Source organism: Sphaeramia orbicularis, chromosome 17 (assembly GCF_902148855.1).
Source record: "Sphaeramia orbicularis chromosome 17, fSphaOr1.1, whole genome shotgun sequence".
Taxonomy (NCBI): domain Eukaryota; kingdom Metazoa; phylum Chordata; class Actinopteri; order Kurtiformes; family Apogonidae; genus Sphaeramia; species Sphaeramia orbicularis.
In genome coordinates, this window is record NC_043973.1 from 31,238,440 (window position 1) to 31,257,674 (window position 19,235).

At 32.5% G+C, this 19,235-nt stretch overlaps 1 protein-coding gene across 3 annotated transcripts in view; it reads left to right on the plus strand.

Annotated features, from left to right (window-relative positions):
* The window catches only part of cacnb2b (calcium channel, voltage-dependent, beta 2b), a 78,871-nt gene that overhangs the window by 44,475 nt on the left and 15,161 nt on the right, over positions 1-19,235 (plus strand). For 2 of the 3 annotated variants that reach the window (XM_030160099.1, XM_030160098.1), the window contains exons 4-11: positions 1,353-1,492; positions 6,753-6,814; positions 6,905-6,930; positions 8,004-8,084; positions 9,179-9,237; positions 9,346-9,455; positions 15,162-15,170; positions 18,226-18,377. In XM_030160099.1, coding sequence (XP_030015959.1) covers positions 1,353-1,492; positions 6,753-6,814; positions 6,905-6,930; positions 8,004-8,084; positions 9,179-9,237; positions 9,346-9,455; positions 15,162-15,170; positions 18,226-18,377 — 639 coding nt within the window. The remainder of the gene's footprint in view (positions 1-1,352; positions 1,493-6,752; positions 6,815-6,904; positions 6,931-8,003; positions 8,085-9,178; positions 9,238-9,345; positions 9,456-15,161; positions 15,171-18,225; positions 18,378-19,235) is intronic. The other variant, XM_030160100.1, reaches the window with a different exon arrangement.

Below are 19,235 nucleotides of genomic sequence, written 5' to 3' on the forward strand. Positions count from 1 at the left end.
TGAAAAAACAATGCAATTGATTTTTTTTAATAAACCTGTTTTTTTATGGAGGTAGATTTGTTTCTTTATTGCTTTAACTAAAAAAAAAAAGTAATTAAAAAAAAGTGTTTGAATGAAAAAAAAAATGTATATATACAGGGTGGGGAAGCAAAATTTACAATATTTTGAGGCAGGGATTGAAAGACAGTGTATGACCAATTAGTTTATTGAAAGTCATGAGAATTTATTTGCCACAAGAAAATTTACATAATAGAAAATGTTTTTATTCTATGTGTCCTCCTTCTTTCTCAATAACTGCCTTCACACGCTTCCTGAAACTTGCGCAAGTGTTCCTCAAATATTCGGGTGACAACTTCTCCCATTCTTCTTTAATAGTATCTTCCAGACTTTCTCCTAATAGTTTTGCTCATAGTCATTCTCTTCTTTCCATTATAAACAGTCTTTATGGACACTCCAACTATTTTTGAAATCTCCTTTGGTGTGACGAGTGCATTCAGCAAATCACACACTCTTTGACGTTTGCTTTCCTGATTACTCATATGGGCAAAAGTTTCTGAAAAGGTATGGATAATAGTGTTAGGTATGATTATGACATCAATATATGTTTGGTTTCAAAACAATTGACGTAGTGCCTGCTGAGAAAAAACAACGAAATGTTCATTGTAAATTTTGCTTCCCCACCCTGTATAATCCAAAAAATTGCATTCAAACACTTTTTTTCCTTGACTGAAATGAATTTTTTCTTTGATTTATTTATTTTTTTTTATGATTTTTTTTTTTTTTTTTTTTTTTGGTTAAAGCAATAAAGAAACAAATTTACCTTCATTATTTTTTGTGGAGTTCCAAAAATGTCCACTCCGCTGGACACCATGTGTTTAATTTTTGAATATCAGAAAGTGATATACAAAATTAAAACATTTTTAATGCAGCTAATCTGATGTTTTTTCCACATTTTATAATATTCCCAATTTTTATTAGCAATTGATTTACACTCAAACCTGTCGGTGCAGATCAGGTTTATCTAGAACAGCAAAGTTACAGTAATGGTATGAATGTCAGTGTATGAGATGGTGCATAAGCGTCCACTGTGTTGGCTGATATGGAACTAAAACAACCAAACCCATGAATATACAAGAGAACAGCTGGAGAAGAACTGTCCACTGGAGTGACCACTGTGCATGAAAGGGTTCAAACTTTGATCAGGAGTGTATATCCAACGCAGTGAAAACCTTCTTTGTAATGACCACTTCTCCTGTCAGTGGTCAGAATGTTATGTCTGATCAGCGTATTTGAGGAGTATCACTGAATCAACCTCTGAAATGACTCTTATTTTTTGTCTTTTAATGAGCTAGAAGTTCAACAACGACTGGTGGATTGGACGGCCGGTGAAGGAGGATGGTGTGGTGGGCTTCATCCCCAGTCCAGTCAATCTGGAAACCATTCTCATCAGAAGAGAGGTCCAGGCGAGGAAAGCTGCCAAGGCCTTAGCCAAGTATGTACAGCTGCTCTTTTCCTCCGGCTTCAGTAGAAAAGGGTTCCGCATGCACATTCGCCTACTGTGGAAGAACATTTTCATCAGCTGACATTTTCATACAGTCTCCGTCAGCTTAGTTTTGGTCAGTTTTACAAGTGCATAAACAGGGATTTATGTTATGGAGTTAAGTTTTATTTCGCCCATAAAAACCCAGTGTTACTTTTGTGGCAGTTCCAAAATATTTTGTTTTCTGTTATTTATGTATTTAACCTTTTTTATTGGATTTATCACAATTTATTATGACATTATCCTCTGTATTTTGCATTTTTTCAGTGAACATCAGGTATTTTCCTATATTTAATTGACTGACCATATAGATCACAGGTGTCAAACATGCGGCCCGGGGCCCAAAACCGGCCCGCCAAAGGGTCCAATCTGGCCCGCGGGATGAATTTGCAAAGTGAGAAGAAGATATGAACAGTCAAGGGCGTCAAACTGGAAAATAATAGCATAATAACCTAGAAATAATGACTCCAAATTGTCTTCTTGGTTTCATTTGAAAATAATATGGCATCAGGCGTATAAATAATGGCAACACCATTTTTTTTCTCTTTGATTTACTGCAAAGAACATTAAAATTTGATATACTTTAATAATAAAACTTCAATGACCTGAAAAAATATGAACAACCTGAAATGTCTAAAGAAAAATAAGTGCAATTTTAACAATATTCTGCCTGTTTTGAGTCTTGGTAGATCTGTAATGCACATGTATTAATCATAAGTTGAGGCATAATTTTGATCAGATTTTTCTTATCATCATTTCTTCTTATTTTTCTTCAGAAATTTCAGTTTTTTCAGGTGATTCACATCTTTTTTGTTTGGACAGTTTGTAAAATGTAAATGTTTTCATAATTTAATGTTATTTTTTGCATATAAAAATTTGCAGTTGTCATTATTTATAGGTTATTATGTTATTATTTTACTGGTCCGGCCCACGGGAGATCAAATTGAGCTGAATGTGGCCCCTGAAACAAAATGAGTTTGACACCCCTGATATAGATGTTTATAAAAGCTTAGATTAAAGTTGAGGGTTATTATATCAAAAACAGAGAAAACTGAAGAAAAAGTGACTTTTTCAGCTAAATCTGTCATTAACTGAACTAAACCAAGCGTCTCCATCCACTGTCATTGATCCAACTCTATGGGTCTTACTGGTGAATCAATGTTGTAGAAGATGACAGTGTTTCTATGGTAACTACGGAGCCTCTGAACGTCCAAATTGGTCATAGCTGATGACCATGAAAAGATGACAAACTGTATTTTACATCAATATTTTACATGTATTGATAGAATTAATGGATCAGAAGTTATTAGACATTTTAGATCAGTAGATGGTTTTGGTCATCGGAGGCTGTTTGGGTTGTTACAGGTTAATATGAGTTTTGTTTTTTTTGTTTTTTTTGTAGGTATTTTGATAAGCAGAAGTTAAAAAAGATGGGGCATCTTCTTCTAGGTCAGGGGTGTCAAACTCATTTTAGTTCAGTCCATATCCAGCTAAATTTGATCTGCAGTGGGCCGGACCAGTAAAATAGTAACATAATAACCTATAAATAATGACAACTCCAAATTTTTGTCTTTGTTTTAGTGTAAAAAAAAAACAAAACATTAAATTATGAAAATACTTACTTTTATAAACTATCAAAAAAAAAAAAAACTGAAAAAACTGAAATATAAAAAAAAAAAAAAAAAAAAAAACGTAAGAAAATTTAGTGCAATTTTAACAATATTATTCCTCAACTTCTCATTTGTCCATGTGCATTATGGATCAGATCTACAAAGACACTAAACACTGAGGAACAGGAAGAAAAATTGTTAAAATTGTGCTGAATTTTCTTTAGACATTTCAGGTTGTTCATACTTGTTCAGGTTATTCACATTTTAGTGTTACAGGATAGTTTGTAAATGTAAATATTTTCATAATTTAATGTTATTTTTTGCACTAAAACAAAGACAAAGTTTAAGTTGTTAATTCTAGATTTTTTTTGTCTTAATTGAAGATTTTTTTTTTTTTTTTACTTAATTGAAGATTTTTTTTATTTATTAATTTTTTTTCTTAATTCAACATTTTTTTTAAACTTAATTGAAGATTTTTTTTTTACTTAATTCAAGATTTTTTGCTAAATTTGAGATTTTTTTTGGCTTAATTCAAGATTTTTTTTACTTAATTGAAGATTTTTTTTTTTTTTTTGCTTAATTGAAGATTTTTTTTTAACTTAATTGAAGATTTTTTTGCTTAATTGAAGATTTTTTTTTGCTTAATTCAAGATTTTTTTTAACTTAATTGAAGAATTTTTTTGGCTTAATTCAAGATTTTTTTTTAACTTAATTGAAGATTTTTTTTTTTTTTTTTTTTGGCTTAATTCAAGTTTTTTTTTTTACTTAATTGAAGGATTTTTTTTGGCTTGATACCAGATTTTTTGCTAAATTTGAGATTTTTTTGCTTAATTGAAGATTTTTTTTACTTAATTAAAGATTTTTTTTTTTGGCTTAATTGAAGATTTTTTTTTTTTTTTTACTTAATTGAAGATTTTTTTTTTTTTGGCCCAATTCAAGATATTTTCCTTAATTCAAGCTAAAATTTTTTTTGTTTGTTTGCTTAATTAAGTTCAAGGCTGTGGAATTTTTGCACTTGGCATAAACATCCCAGGGGCTGAACTGGACCCTTAGGGGGGCCGCATGTTTGACGCCTGTGTTCTAGGTCCTCTTGATTAGACAAAAGTAGTATAGAGACCACAGTGCCATTCAAGGAGGGGGAAACAAACCCAAAGCTTACCTAAAACTCTATTGAATTTGATTTGTGTTTAAAAAATTAACTGCTGATTTTAGTTTTAATCTTGGTGTGGCTGTGATGTGGTTCATCATCTTGTAATCCTAATAATAATCTTTATTGGTGCTGCACACATACAAACAAAACACCATTGCAAAGAGATACACAAGGGATTATATTACATTTTAGTCATTCGGCTGATGCTCCGTGAAAACAGCTATTAGAGATTAGTCCAACTGCATTTTGACTGGAGAGGTGATATTAGAGGAAAAGGGGTCATGGCACGAGTCACAAATAAAACAACAAGCACGGATGGATTAAACTGTAACCACACAAACATGAGCAGAGACTTTCAAATGCTGCACAACTGTTGATCTCTTATCATTAATGTTCAGCTGACAAAGGCATCGTGAATAAAGCAGGATGTTTCTCCACTGGTTTTCATACGTTCTATAAGTTAGTCTTTGTTCTCCATGACGAGTGACTGTGCATTAATGCGTCTCCTCTTCTCTATAGATGATCATTTGGATGATGTTATGCATATTCAAACTCCAAACTAGGTTATTATCGTTAACGAAAACTAACGAAATGGAAAAAAACTAGAATTGTGAAAACATTTTCGTTAACTGAAATAAATAAAAACTATAATTGAAAGAAAAAAACGATAATTAACTGAAACTGTATTGTGTGTTTATAAAACTAACTAAAACGGATAAAAATTATGGATAAAATTCCCTTTGTTTTCGTCTTTGTCAATGTCAGATTGATATAAAATCGATTTATTTCCCTCAAGCAATTTTATCTGGTGGCACCATTTGATATTTAACGGTCCGTCACTTGTGGTTTCCAGTCGTCTTCTGGTCCCCACTCTACCTGGAAACATGGAGACTAAAGTTGGGAGAAAGCAGCAGAGTCCTGTTTGGGATTTATTTGAATACGACGGCGAAGAAGATAAAATATATTTAAAAAAATAAATAAATAAATAAACTAAAACTAAACATTTAGAAAATAACGAAAACTAATAAAAACTATCAAACCTGCTCTAAAAACTAATTCAAATGAACTGAATTAGAGAAAAAAAAAGTCAAAACTAAATAAAACTAAACTAGAATGAAAAATCCAAAACTATTCGAACCTTGCCAAAAACATACCAAACTGAAATGTTTCTGAACTGTTACACTCCTATTAACTAGAATTGTAAAAACATTTTCGTTAACTGAAATAAATAAAAACTAGAATTAAAAGAAAAAAATGATAACTGAAACTGTATTGTGTGTTTACAAAACTAACTAAAACAGATGGAAATTATGGATAAAATTCCCTTCGTTTTCGTCTTTTTCAATGTTGGATTGATATAAAATTGATTTATTTCCCTCAAGCAATTTTCTCTGCTGGCACCATTTGAAATTTAACGGTCCGTCACTTGTGTTTTCCAGTCGTCTTCTGGTCCCCACTCTACCTGGAAACATGGAGTCAAAAGTTGGGAGGAAGCAGCAGAGTCCTGTCTGGGATTTATTTGAATATGACGGAGAAGAAGAGAAAAGATAGAAAGAAACTAAAACTAAGCATTCAGAAAATAACGAAAACTATTAAAAACTAGCAAACCTGCTATTGATATGAAATTGATTTATGTCCCTCAAGCAATTTTAGCTGTTGGCACCATATGATATTTAACGGTCCGTCACTTGTGTTCACTTGTGGTTTCCAGTCGTCTTCTGGTCCCCACTCTACCTGGAAACATGGAGTCTAAAGTTGGGAGAAAGCAGCAGAGTCCTGTTTGGGATTTATTTGAATACGACGGAGAAGAAGAGAAAAGATATGAAAAAACTAAAACTAAACTAAAACAAAGCATTCAGAAAATAACGAAAACTATTAAAAACTAGCAAACCTGCTCTAAAAACTAATTCAAATGAACTGAATTAGAGAAAAAAAGTCTAAACTAAATAAAACTAAACTAGAATGAAAATTCCGAAACTATTAGAACCTTGACTCAAAAGCGTATTATTTTAATAGTTCAACTTTAGGACATCCAGTACTTGGAATGTTTTAAATGAAAAAGTGGAGACATTTTCCTTTTAGTCAGTGGGTAAGTTGCATTTCCTCTAATCAGCCTGGCAGGCCACAGATCCACTAGTCGCTGCCAGATTTTGACTTGACCCACTTAGACTGACAGGAACACATCGAGAGGATCTTAGAAATTTGGCTTTAACTGCAACTGTGTGAGCTCAATAACTTCAACAGATTTCTTCTCTAAGCTTTATATATATAGCTGTATCGTAAATAAGGAGTCCTAGACAGACTCTTTTATCGCCTAGACATCCTGCGCGGCGCTCTGTTTTCAGCGGGACTGAAACACTTCAATGTAAAGTGTTAAGAAAGAATTGTTTATCTCTGTCTTTACGGCAGAATAAAAGTCACTGGAGCTAATTCCAAACATTTCTCATTTCAGTAAAGCTGCGAGTCAAACAGCTCAAGATATGAACTCAAAGAAGTATACCCCTCCTTCACAAGGTCAGTGTGCGCTCACTTGTGTCCAGATATTTTCAACTCAGCAGCTTTGATGATTGTTGAGTTAATGTGAGGTCTTCTCTTCTTGAACAGCGACACAGCAGGTGAAAAAGAAACCGGTAAGTTATTTTTCATAAGTTATTTTTGTGCTAACTTTCTCTTTCATCTCATTTTTGGCATCATGAAGGACAATCCCCTTTATGTTAGTCTGTAGAATACATAAAAAACGCCCACAAATAAATACTAGAGCAGGGCTGTCAAACTCATTTTAGTTCAGTTCCACATTCAGCTAAAATTAGATCTGCAGTGGGCCGAACCAGTAAAATAATAACAGAATAATATAGAAATAACGTCAACTCCAACATTTTCTCTATGTTTTAGAGCACAGGTGTCAAACATGCGGCCTGGGGGCCAAATCCGGCCCACCAAAGGGTCCAGTCCGGCCCTTGGGATGAATTTGTGAAATGCAAAAATTACACTAAAATATTAACAATCCTTTTAGTTCAGGTTCCACATTCAGACCAATTTAATCTCAAGTGGGCGGGACTTGTAAAACACTATCAAAATAACATATAAATAATGACAACTCCAAATTTTTCTCTTTGTAAATGTAAATATTTTCACATTCATGTATTTTCACTAAAACAAAGAATAATTTAGCAAAAAATGTGAATAACCTGAACAAATATGAACAACCTGAAATGTCTTAAGAGAAGTAAGTACAATTTTAACAATGTTCTGCCTGTTATTAAATGTTTGGTGTGTTTTTTATATTATAATGTACATGTGTAAAGGATAAACTGAGGTAGAATATTGTTCAAATTACACTTATTTTTTCAGTTTGTTAATGTTCACATCTTTTGAAAGGATAGTTTGTAGATGTAAACCTTCTTATAATGTAAATTTACTTTTTTCGCTCTAAAACAGAGAAAAGTTTGGGGTTGACGTTATTTCTATATTATTATGTTATTATTTTACTGGTCCGGCCCACTGCAGATCAAATTTAACTGAATCTGGCCCCTGAACTAAAATGAGTTTGACACCCCTTCCTAAAAATATTGATACACATTTTTAATATCGATACAGTATCTTGAAATGCAATATCGTGGAACTGATATTTTCTTACACCCCTACTGTATACACGAGCCAGTAAATATACTGTGTTTTAATACGTGTTTCTTTGTGTGTACAGGGGGAGCAGGTGGCCATGTATGATGTAGTGCCTACAATGCGTCCAGTGGTTCTAATGGGACCATCACTGAAGGGCTTAGAGGTGAGTCAGCATCACTATTTAATCAGATCAGGAGTGTTTTTGGTAACACTTTATTTGAAGGTCTAGTTTATAATGCATTAAACACACATTCATAAGACATTATAATGCATTTATAATATATAAATATATCTAATGCATTATAAAAGTCATTACAACAGTTTATGATCATGCACAACAACTTATACCAAGGTTAATAAAGTATTATAAGTGTAGGCATAATGTATTATAAATTCAGCTTTCATAATGTTTTTTACATCCGTACCAAAGTGACAGCAGTGTTTGAAGGAAGAATCTCAAATCCTCAGTTACAGAACACATTCTAACCATCAGAACTGTAGCCAGTTATAAAGACACAGAGAACTGCTGTGACATGTAGTTTCTGAAACTGAATAATGCCTTTTTATAAACATCAATAATAAGTTACAGGAGGACTTTAAGAGCTTTTTGTAAAGTGATAACACTGTCTAAGGTTATTAGCAATTGTATGATATTATAACACAAGTATGATGACGTATGAGCAGTATCTGCTGGCTCTGAGTAAAGTGTAAGAAAAAAATTACACATCCAAGTGTTCTTAATAACTCTTTATTTTGCAAAAACAAAATATTAAAAGAACAGAGACAGTAAATAGAAGTGTTACATGTTGCTTTGTAGATAAATAAAAAATAATGTGGCAGCTCTAAATCTTTGTTAATTGAAACGCATATTTATTTATTTATTTATTTTTTTAATAAATATGAAATCCCTAAAATAGATGGTTATAGGGACCAGTGACAAAACCTAACAAAAGTTCCCCACCTAAAAAAATAAATTCCTTCACACTGCTGCTTTGGTATGGATGTATAAAACATTATGAAAGCTGAATTTATAATACATTATACCTACACTTATAATACTTTATTAACCTTGGTATAAGTTGTTGTAAATGATCATAAACTGTTGTAATGACTTTTATAATGCATTATAAATGCATTATAATGTCTTATGAATGTGCACTTAATCCATTATAAACTAGACCTTCAACTAAAGTGTTACCGTGTCTTTTTTACAGATGCATCTTAACATCTGCATACTTGTTCTTTTTTTACTTCCAGGTTACAGATATGATGCAAAAAGCGCTATTTGACTTTTTAAAACATAGATTTGAAGGCAGGTAAGTTGAGATTTAATTCCTCTGGCCTCACAGCTCTTATGTGGAAATAAAAACAGAGGGAAAAGCGTGACCATGAAATATGTGATTTTTTTTTTTTTTCTCCTGCAGAATTACTATTACCCGGGTCACGGCGGACATCTCACTGGCTAAAAAATCCATCCTCAACAACCCTGGGAAAAAGGCCTTAATTGACCGGTCCAATACTCGATCCAATTTAGGTACCCAGCTTATCATTCACACAGAAAAACAGTCAAAGTGTTTTTTCACCATTTTTAGAACAAGCTATTTGGGGTTATACAAACAGTTTAAGTTACAACAAAAGCTAAATAAGTACCATAATAACTTCTTTTATAATCCTTCTAATAAATATCATCCCTGAACTCAAAAGCAGCAACTGATGTGGTTTTATATGATCATATGTAGTACACTACAGGCCAAAAGTTTAGAAGCAACTCCATGTTTCTGTGCCTTTCTTCAATGCCTTTCTTAAACATCAGTCTGACTTCTATGGATATGGGAGGTATTTAGTGCATAATCAGACTTTGCTTTCATTCATCTGCACCTTTTTTCTCAGTTTACCTTAGGTATACATTGATGTATGGGGCTCAGTTTTAGGGTTGAGTTCCAACTTCTGTGAATAAATAAACAAATCAATTTGCTGTATTCCACAGGTGTCAAACATGCGGCCCAGGGGCCAAAACCGGCCCGCCAAAGGGTCCAATCCAGCCCGCGGGATGAATTTGCGAAGTGCAAAAATTACCCTGAAGATATTAATAGTCAAGGGCATCAAACTCGAAAATAAGAGCATAATAACCTATAAATAATGACTCCAAATTTTCTTCTTTAATGTGAAAAAAAGAAAGATATATGACATTACTCCTATAAATAATGGCAACATCAATTTTTTTCTCTTTGATTTATTGCAAAGAACATTAAATTCGGATATCCTTTAACAATAAAATTTCAAGAAATATGAACAACCTTAAATATCTAAAAAAAAAAAAAAAAGTGCAGTTTTAACAAATGGTTTGTGCCTTGGTAGAGCTGATCTGTAATGCACATGTAATACATATAGTTTGTAAAATGTACAAATTTTCAGTATTTAAGTTAAGTTTTTTTTTTGTGTGTTTTTGTTTTTTGCACTGAAAAATTTGGAGTTGTCATTATTTATAGGTTTTTATCCTATTATTTTATTGGTTTGACCCGCTTGAGATCGAATTGGGCTGAATGTGGCCCCTGAACTAAAATGAGTTTGTCACCCCTGCTCTATTCACTTCAGCTCTTTGGCTTTTGAGAGATTGCATACAAAAATCCCAATAAACCTCAACTGTGTCCATATCTTTTTTTTTTTTTTTTTAATTGATTGATTTATGTCAAATATGGAAATGATACAAGCTTCCTGATTGCTACTAATTGACTCCTTTGCACAACATAATATAGAAATGAAAATTCAAGGAAGCATAAAATAATAATGCACACAAAAAAGAAAAAGTCATATTCAAAAAGGAGTGAGAAGAAGCAGAGCCTATTAGCTCTCACCCCTTTGTCTCTATCTTTAACACACTACCACAGAAAGGGTTGGAAAGAAACAATAAGAGTAGAGATTTTTATGTTGTGGAAATAAGAATACACTGAAAGAAAGATTAGGGGAAAAAAATGCCTAATGGTGTCCAACAAAGGAGTTCACTACACCCTAAAAAGACTAGAAGATACTAGAAGTTATGATGATCAGCTAAAATGTGCTTAGAGGTCTCATTTCTGTCTTTGTGCATCAGAAATCAATCTCAGTGAATCCAAAGGAACTTTGTGTTGGTAAATGACAGTTCTGCAAATGTACAGGATTTCAGTTCTGTTCAACATGTTGATGCTCATATGAACTATGTTTTCAGCTCAAAAATGTCCAATTTCATCACAATTAATGCTATATTTTCATGTCACAAATGGCCAAGTTATATTTAAACAGAATTTACCTGAAAAACAAATATTCTATTCTTTTAGATTCCCCAGTTTTTCTTCCCAGATTCTCTCCTACATATCACATGTTTTATTTGTACAGGTTCAATATGGAGTATGGTGCTGATCCATCCTGCTTATGTTACACCAATACATACATGAAGAATGGCACACAGCACTGTTTAAATCAACAGTTTTCTTATAATAAGCATTTTTATAAAGAAATAAATATTCTATATTGTTCTTTCCTCTTTAGTCTGATGATAAACTATCCAATAAATAATCGTGCTCCTAGTTTTTGCACAGGGATCATTAGTGTAAACGGTGACATGGCTGCAGAGCATCAGTATGATGGGATCCACAACAACCATGTCACATCCGTCCACTGACACATTTAGTGTTTTTGTGTCAGCTGGGATTGTTTTAGATCCACAATACTAACATTTATGAAGAAGAGGAGAATTAGCAATAGTAAGTCTATAAGTTTATTCCTAATAAAGTACTGGTACTGACCAGAGCATCATGGGTAATGTCACGTCCGTCCACCAGCAAAAGTTTTCACATACACGTGCTATTCCAAATCCAATATTTATGAAAATAGAGCTTCCACTGTCAAATAATATCAGTAGTCTGTGCACAAATGGATTAGCATTATTTACACACAGTTCTATGCATTTATGACAACTTTTTTTTGACAAAAATGGCCAGTCATTTGACCCCCTAAGGAAATTTTAGCCGTGATAGAAAAGGAGAGTTAGTACAGAAGCAGAGGATAAACAGTCACCAGTATTAGAGATCAGTGAAAAACAGTATCACAAATAAGGGGGTAAATCTACATGTGAAGGTCAAAACAAAATGACAAATGAAAAGATGAGCTGGTCTGAAGGGTTCAGTATCTGCAAAAAAAAAAAACACACACACACACAAAATGCATACCTATGTAGACTGGATACAAGTTCTCTGGACCAACCAAAGTAAGATTAAACCACTTGGTGCAAATCACAGTCTGTGTCTGCACACAAACTGGTCTAAAAAAAAACCCAGTAAAGCATGGAGGTGCCAGTGCTGTGGTATGGGGATGTTTTGTAAGATAATGACCTCAAGCATTCTTCCAAGCTCCATCAGGGTTACCTAGAAAAAAAAAAAAAAAAAAGAGGAAGGTGATGCTGGACAGATGGTCTGGCCCCCCTCAGCCTCCGGACCTGAGCTTGTGTGGGACGAGCTGGATCGATCAGTCAGAAAAGAGCGTCCCACGAATCAGCAGTTTCTCACTGATGAACTTAGGAAAGCGTGGAATGCAGCTCCTGGCCCATACCTTAACCCTTTCATGCATGACAGTACTGCAGTGGACACTTACTCAGGCTTTAATGAAACAGTATTTGCAATTATGACTCCAATGTTTGTTCGTCTGACTTTGTAACTGCTGCTGTGACACTTGAATTTCCCCACCGTGGGATACAGAAAGTCTTATCTTAATGAATCCAAAACATGTGGTTACAAAGAAGTTCTCTGATAATCTACAGTTCACAGTTTAATCCTTATGGTTTTTGTCATTTTGCATCAGTGACTGATGTTTTATAGAATTTAATCACTGATTCATGACATTCTCCACGGTGGACTGTTGCATTTTACACTGGGATGAAGTTTTCTTGCAGCAGTGATATATTCACTTTGTGGAAAAACCTTTATGGGTGTGTTAATGTTTAAAAAACAAATACTATTACATGTTAAACTGTTGATGCATAGAATCCACTACAATGAATAGCAGTGCATTATGGTAAAGAAATCAGACATTCAAGAAATTCAATTGGATATGATTTATGTAATTAAATAATAATAATAAAATAAATTAATTAATTACTTTATTTATATATATATATATATATATATATATATATATATATATATATATATATAAACATAAATAAATTATTTATGTAATTTATGTAAAAATAAATAAATAAAAATAAATAAATAAATAAATAAATGATTTATGTAAAAATAAATAAGTAAAAAATAAATAAATAAATAAATAATTTATGTAATTTATGTAAAAATAGATAAATAAATGAAAAATAAGTAATAAATAAATAAATAAAAATAAATAAATAATTTATGTAATTTATGTAAAAATAAATAAAAATAAGTAAAAATAAATAAATTAATAAAAAAATAAGTAAAAATTAATCCATCAATCAATAAAACTAGTTTAACAATTCATGCATGAGTGGGTTAAAAATAAATAAATAAATACAATAGTGGAACAAACACCTTGTATATACCATGCTGTTGCTGAACTCACAGAGGGTTACTCTGCTTACAACAAAGTCTAAAGCTCAAATATGTGATAATTATAGGAAAAATGTATTCTGTTTAGTGACTTTTATTGTGTTTCAAAGTATACTAATGAAAGTATGATCTTTTATTTTTTTTAAAAATGAGATCTTGCTTACAAACGTTTGGCCTATAGTGTATGTCCTCTTGGTATACTTACATACTGCCAAAGTGAACTTTAATTTCACAAGACAATCATGATTAACTGCAGTATGTAATATAAGAATTATAAGAAATAAGTTAATATTTTAGGAGATAGTCTTAGCTTTCTTGCCAAGAGATGAAAGGTGCCATAACTTTTAATGGCTGTGCACTAAATCCAGTACAAGCTACCTGTTAGCTTAGCTTAGCTTAGCATAAAGAGGGAAAGGAGGGAATGACTTGTTGAATGCTATGGAAATATGGGCTTAAAACAGCTAAAAGATCCCCTAAAGCTCTAAGATTTAATGAAATAAACATTGTTAATTTTCATGAATCAACAGTCTCATTCCAGGTTTTGCATATAACCTATCGTATCCACTGGCGTTACATGCGGAACCTGCCCATTTAAACACATATAAATTGTGAGTGATTTTGCAACAGCGGTCGTTTTTGTAAAACACTCTGCCTTGCATAACTGGTTCGATTCCAGTACCTGTGAGGGAATAAAAAGATATTTGAAAAAATTGTAACGCATAATTCTCATGTACTTTTTACAGTGTTATATGTGGATTCTTGTATAAAAATATTATAAAAATAATATAAAAATGTGTTTTATCTGAAATATAGTTTCTCTTTTATCCCAGTACATTTTTTTTTAAATAGACTTAAAATGCTTCCAGACTTGCTTCATAACATTAGTCTAACTCTGGTTTGAATTTTTAGCCCCTCTGTCGTGTTTTTAGGACCAGTTTCATAGAAGCACCCACATTAACCCTTTCATGCACAATGGTCACTCCAGTGGACAGTTCTTCTCCAGCTGTTCTCTTGTATATTCATGGATTTTGTTGTTTTAGTTCCATATCAGCCAACACAGTGGACACTTATGCACCATCCCATAATACACTGACATTCAGACCATTACTGTAACTTTGCTGTTCTTCATAAACTTAATCAGCACTAACATGTTTGAGTGTAAATCAATCGCTTGTTGTTGTTATTAGACTGTAATTAACAAGTTTTTTTTAAACAAATGGTTTCTTTTTTTGCATCTTATCTCCATGAAGTGAGTGATGACTAGTATTAGAGTATGTTCAAACGTGAGAAAACATCAGATTAGCAGCATTAAATATGTTTTTATTCCATAGTTTTCACACCGTTTATCAGTAAATATGTTTATTCACTTCAAAAATTAAATGCATGGTGTCCAGCTGAAAGGACATTTTTGCAACTCCGTGCAAAAGAGGTTCAAAACCATGTCAATCGCGTTGTTTTTTTTAATGCCTAGAGGAATAAAAACAGTAAAAAAAAAAAAAATCTTAATTAAGGCTCTCATAATTCATGCATGAAAGGATTCAAATATCTTTTCACTTTTTCTGTTTGTCACATTGTGCATCAGCCTAGACGTTTATTCCTTCAGTTAAAAGAAACAAATAGAAGGGGATAAGATTTACTTGGTTTTCTCTACTCTTGTCTTTCTCATGGCTCTCTCTTCTCAGATGCTGCCGGTATGTATGACTGAAAGCACTGGTAGTCCATGTATGTTTCAGTCTTTACACCATCCTTCATCCTTCCTTCTTCTCATATCAGTAGCAGCAGCCACATATGGAAATCAGCAGATTCTCACTTTACAGTTATTTAAAGTTTGACTAAATTTGGCCAAGATTCTTTGGTCAGTGTTCAGACAGATTTGTGAAATGTGGCTTCATAAATTATTAAAAAAAAAAAAAAAAAAAAACATGGTTGCTGCTTCCTTCAAGACCTGTTTTCCTGTTCTCCCTCTAGTGGCCAGTCTTTAAATGACTCCTCCCATGAGAGCTGTAGCCTGGTTCTCCTTGATTAGTTACCCAAGAAAATAAAAGTGTATCACTCAGTTATGCAGTGTCATTAAGTGGGCTGTGTTTCGTCACATTAAGTGTTTAATTTGTTGAGATGTTTCTGCATTTGTCATGTAAGAGGTCTGTGTATTTTTTTACTTGTGTCTTTGTTGTAAAAATGGTGTATTTTTGGTGGAAGCTTCTCTTTCCCAGATTAGGAATGAGCTCTTAAACTCAACATTCTATTAAGTATTGTGTCTTCCACAGATGGTTTTGGAAGTATAATTTCCACGGATAATACAAGAGTCAACTTAAATGATAAAGTGCAGTGTTACAATATGAAAACTTCCCCTCAGGGACCGATAAAGTTCATCTGTGTCTGAACCTGTGCAATATTGGTCTTCTAAGTAAATGGTTTTTAAATTACAGATCGGTGAAAGTTCATAATCAATAGCTGAGATGGGTAGAGTAGCCAAAAATTATACTCGAGTAAAAGTACTGTTACTTTAGGAAAATATTACTCAAGTACAATTAAAAAGTACTCATCCAAATAATTACTCAAGTAAAAGTAAAAAAGTACTTAATGAAAAAATTACTCAAGTACTGAATACTTCCTGAGTAACATCATATTTATTGTTCTTTTAAATTCAACAATTAATAGATGAAATGTTAAAATAAAATATATATGGGAACATTACAACTAGTTACAAATATACCTGGTAATGATCATTGTTGGTTCCATCACATTAATATCTAGTCTGTTCTTATGGAGGCAGATACTGTGCATGGTTTTCTATTTACTTTTACCAGTTAGCCTAGATATCTTTGAACATATTTTCTTTTAACTTCTTTAACTCATGTGAATCATGTGAGTTTTTGGCGGAAGTCTTTCTAACAAAACAAAACAAATGGTTTGTGCTTTAACAAATGACCAAAAATAAAAGTAACGAGCGAAATGTACATCATTGTAACGGAGTAGAAGTAGCGTTTCCTCATCCTAAATATACTTGAGTAAAAGTAAAGGTAATATAATATAATATAATATAATATAGTAAGTCCACACTATGAAGCATTAGTTAAGCATTAAAAAATACTGTATTCATCATTTATAAAGCATATTTCTGACATGTATACTCATTAGTATATGGTTTATAAGCACAGTTATAGTGGTTTTACTCATCATTCATAAGCTCATCTACAATGTGCTTAATGATTGTATTTTCATACTATATCAATTATGGATTCAGCATTTACAAATTTAATATTGCATCACTTACAAACCAGTTCTGATGCACATTTATGCTCGCACATACACTATTCAGACATGTACTAGTGGTTAGTGAATATTTTAGTGTGTATTTTATACTAATTCACACATTTATTTTCCAATAGATGTCCTATAAACAGTTACTAATACAGGAATTCATTATTTCAGGTAGTTATAAAGCACTAACTACTCATTAATAAAGTCTATGGTGTGAGCTCATCTAAAGTGTGGACTATCTATGACACACTGTAAACCCGGACTTTGTATTTACTAAAATGCTTTAATTACAATGTACTTAAATAATTTAAGTTTTATTATATTCTACTAATTTGCAGACATGGTCGAAAGTACAAAAAAGTTTGAGTTAAATGGATTTAAATCACTAAGTTTTAGTCATGACCACACCTTGTTATCGTCACATTGCATTGTGGGTATTGGGCATGTTGTTGAAAATGTGTTATTTTTATGTGTAGAAGTTCAGTGGGGTTGTGGTGTTAGTGTTAATTTGGACTAAATGTGTGTATGGCAGTGTTTATTTGCCTGCACCAAGAGTGACAGCCATAGGCTGAACAATGGCTTTCCTGTTCATCTGTGACTGTCCTTATTTAATGTAAATCTTTATGCCTTGCCAAATTAAAAGCATTTCCTATACTGGCAAATTACATTGAGTAGACTTCTTGCCTAACGTCCATCCACACTACAATATATTAAGTTGAATAATTATACAAAGTATGTTATTTTGCTAAAGATTTTAATTTAAACCAACTTGGAATTGAGTATAATGAACTGATTATGTTAAGTCTAATGATTATGCAAAGCAATTGATATTGCAACAAATTTTAAGTTAAATTAACTTGGCATTTAGTGTGTTGTACTTAAAATAGCAATTCCATTCAAGTCAAGCATTTAAGTTTAATACACTCAAGTTTTCATTACTCATTAACTTAATTTTTTTTAAGGCAACTGGTTTCCTCAAATTTTTTAAGTACACTCAACTTATCCGGTCTTACAGTGTAGATAAAGCATTTACAAATGAGATTTAAAGGTTGGAAATGCCTAAAGACTCACAAAAGTCTGAGTTATTCTAACAAAGGAGAGACACAGCACATGGTAAAACATGTATAACTGTGCTTATAAACCATATACTAATGAGTATTCATGTCAGAAATATGCTTTATAAATAATGAATACAATATTTGTAAATGCTTAACTAATGCTTCATAGTGTGTACTTATTATAAAGTGTTACCAAAGTAAAAAGTATGTCGTATTAAAAGTACTCTTAAAAGTACAATTTATGTAAAAAGTTACCTAAGTAAATGTAACGGAGTAAATGTAATGTGTTACTACCCACCTCTGATCAGTAGATCAGTCATTAGAATAGTTGTAGATCTCTGCTAATCCAGTACATGTGTTGAATGTAAACACTGAGCAGCAGTTCTGTGGTGTTAGCCTGTGCTTTCTGCTCTGTCCTGTCCAGCCCAGATCCAGGGAGAGGTGGAGCGTATCTTTGAGTTGGCCCGCAGCCTGCAGTTGGTGATTTTAGATGCAGACACAGTCAACCACCCTCTCCAGGTGTCCAAGACCTCCCTAGCTCCCATCCTTGTCTATGTCAAGATCTCCTCACCCAAGGTAATGAGAACAAACCAAGGTTATTATCGTTAACGAAAACTAACGAAATGACAAAAACTAGAATTGAAAAAATATTTTTGTTAACTGAAATAAATAAAAACTATAATTAAAAGAAAAAAACGATAACTAACTGAAACTGTATTGTGTGTTTACAAAACTAACTAAAACGGATAAAAATTATGGATAAAATTCCCTTAGTTTTTGTTTTTGTCAATGCTCAACTGATATGGAATCAATTTATTTCGCTGGAGCAATTTTAGCCAGCAGCCCCTTACAACACTTCACAGTCCGCCACTTCTCATCACTTGTGGTTTCCAGTCGTCTTCTGGTCCCCACTCTACCTGGAAACATGGAGACTAAAGTTGGGAGAAAGCAGAAGAGTCCTGTCTGGGATTTATTTGAATACGATGACGAAAAAGATAAAAGATACAACAAAACTAAAATTAATACTAAAACTAAAGTAAAACTAAGCATTTAGAAAAAAATGAAAACTAATAAAAACTAGCAAACCTGCTCTAAAAACGAATTAAAACTAACTGAATTAGAGAAAAAAAGGTCAAAACTAAATAAAACTAAACTATAATGAAAAATCCAAAACTATTAGAACCTTGGAACAAACCATAAACAAGTGGTTCCAGGCACAACAAACCCTGCCCCTCGCATGTATTGTAGCTTATTTAGGCATCGATCCAGCTGATGTCATCATGTCTATGCGTGTGCTGATGTCAGCATATCAGTTGCCTCTATACATCAAGGTTCTAATAGTTATGGATTTTTCATTATAGTTTAGTTTTATTTAGTTTTAACCTTTTTTTCTCTAATTCAGTTAGTTTTAATTAGTTTTTAGAGCAGGTTTGC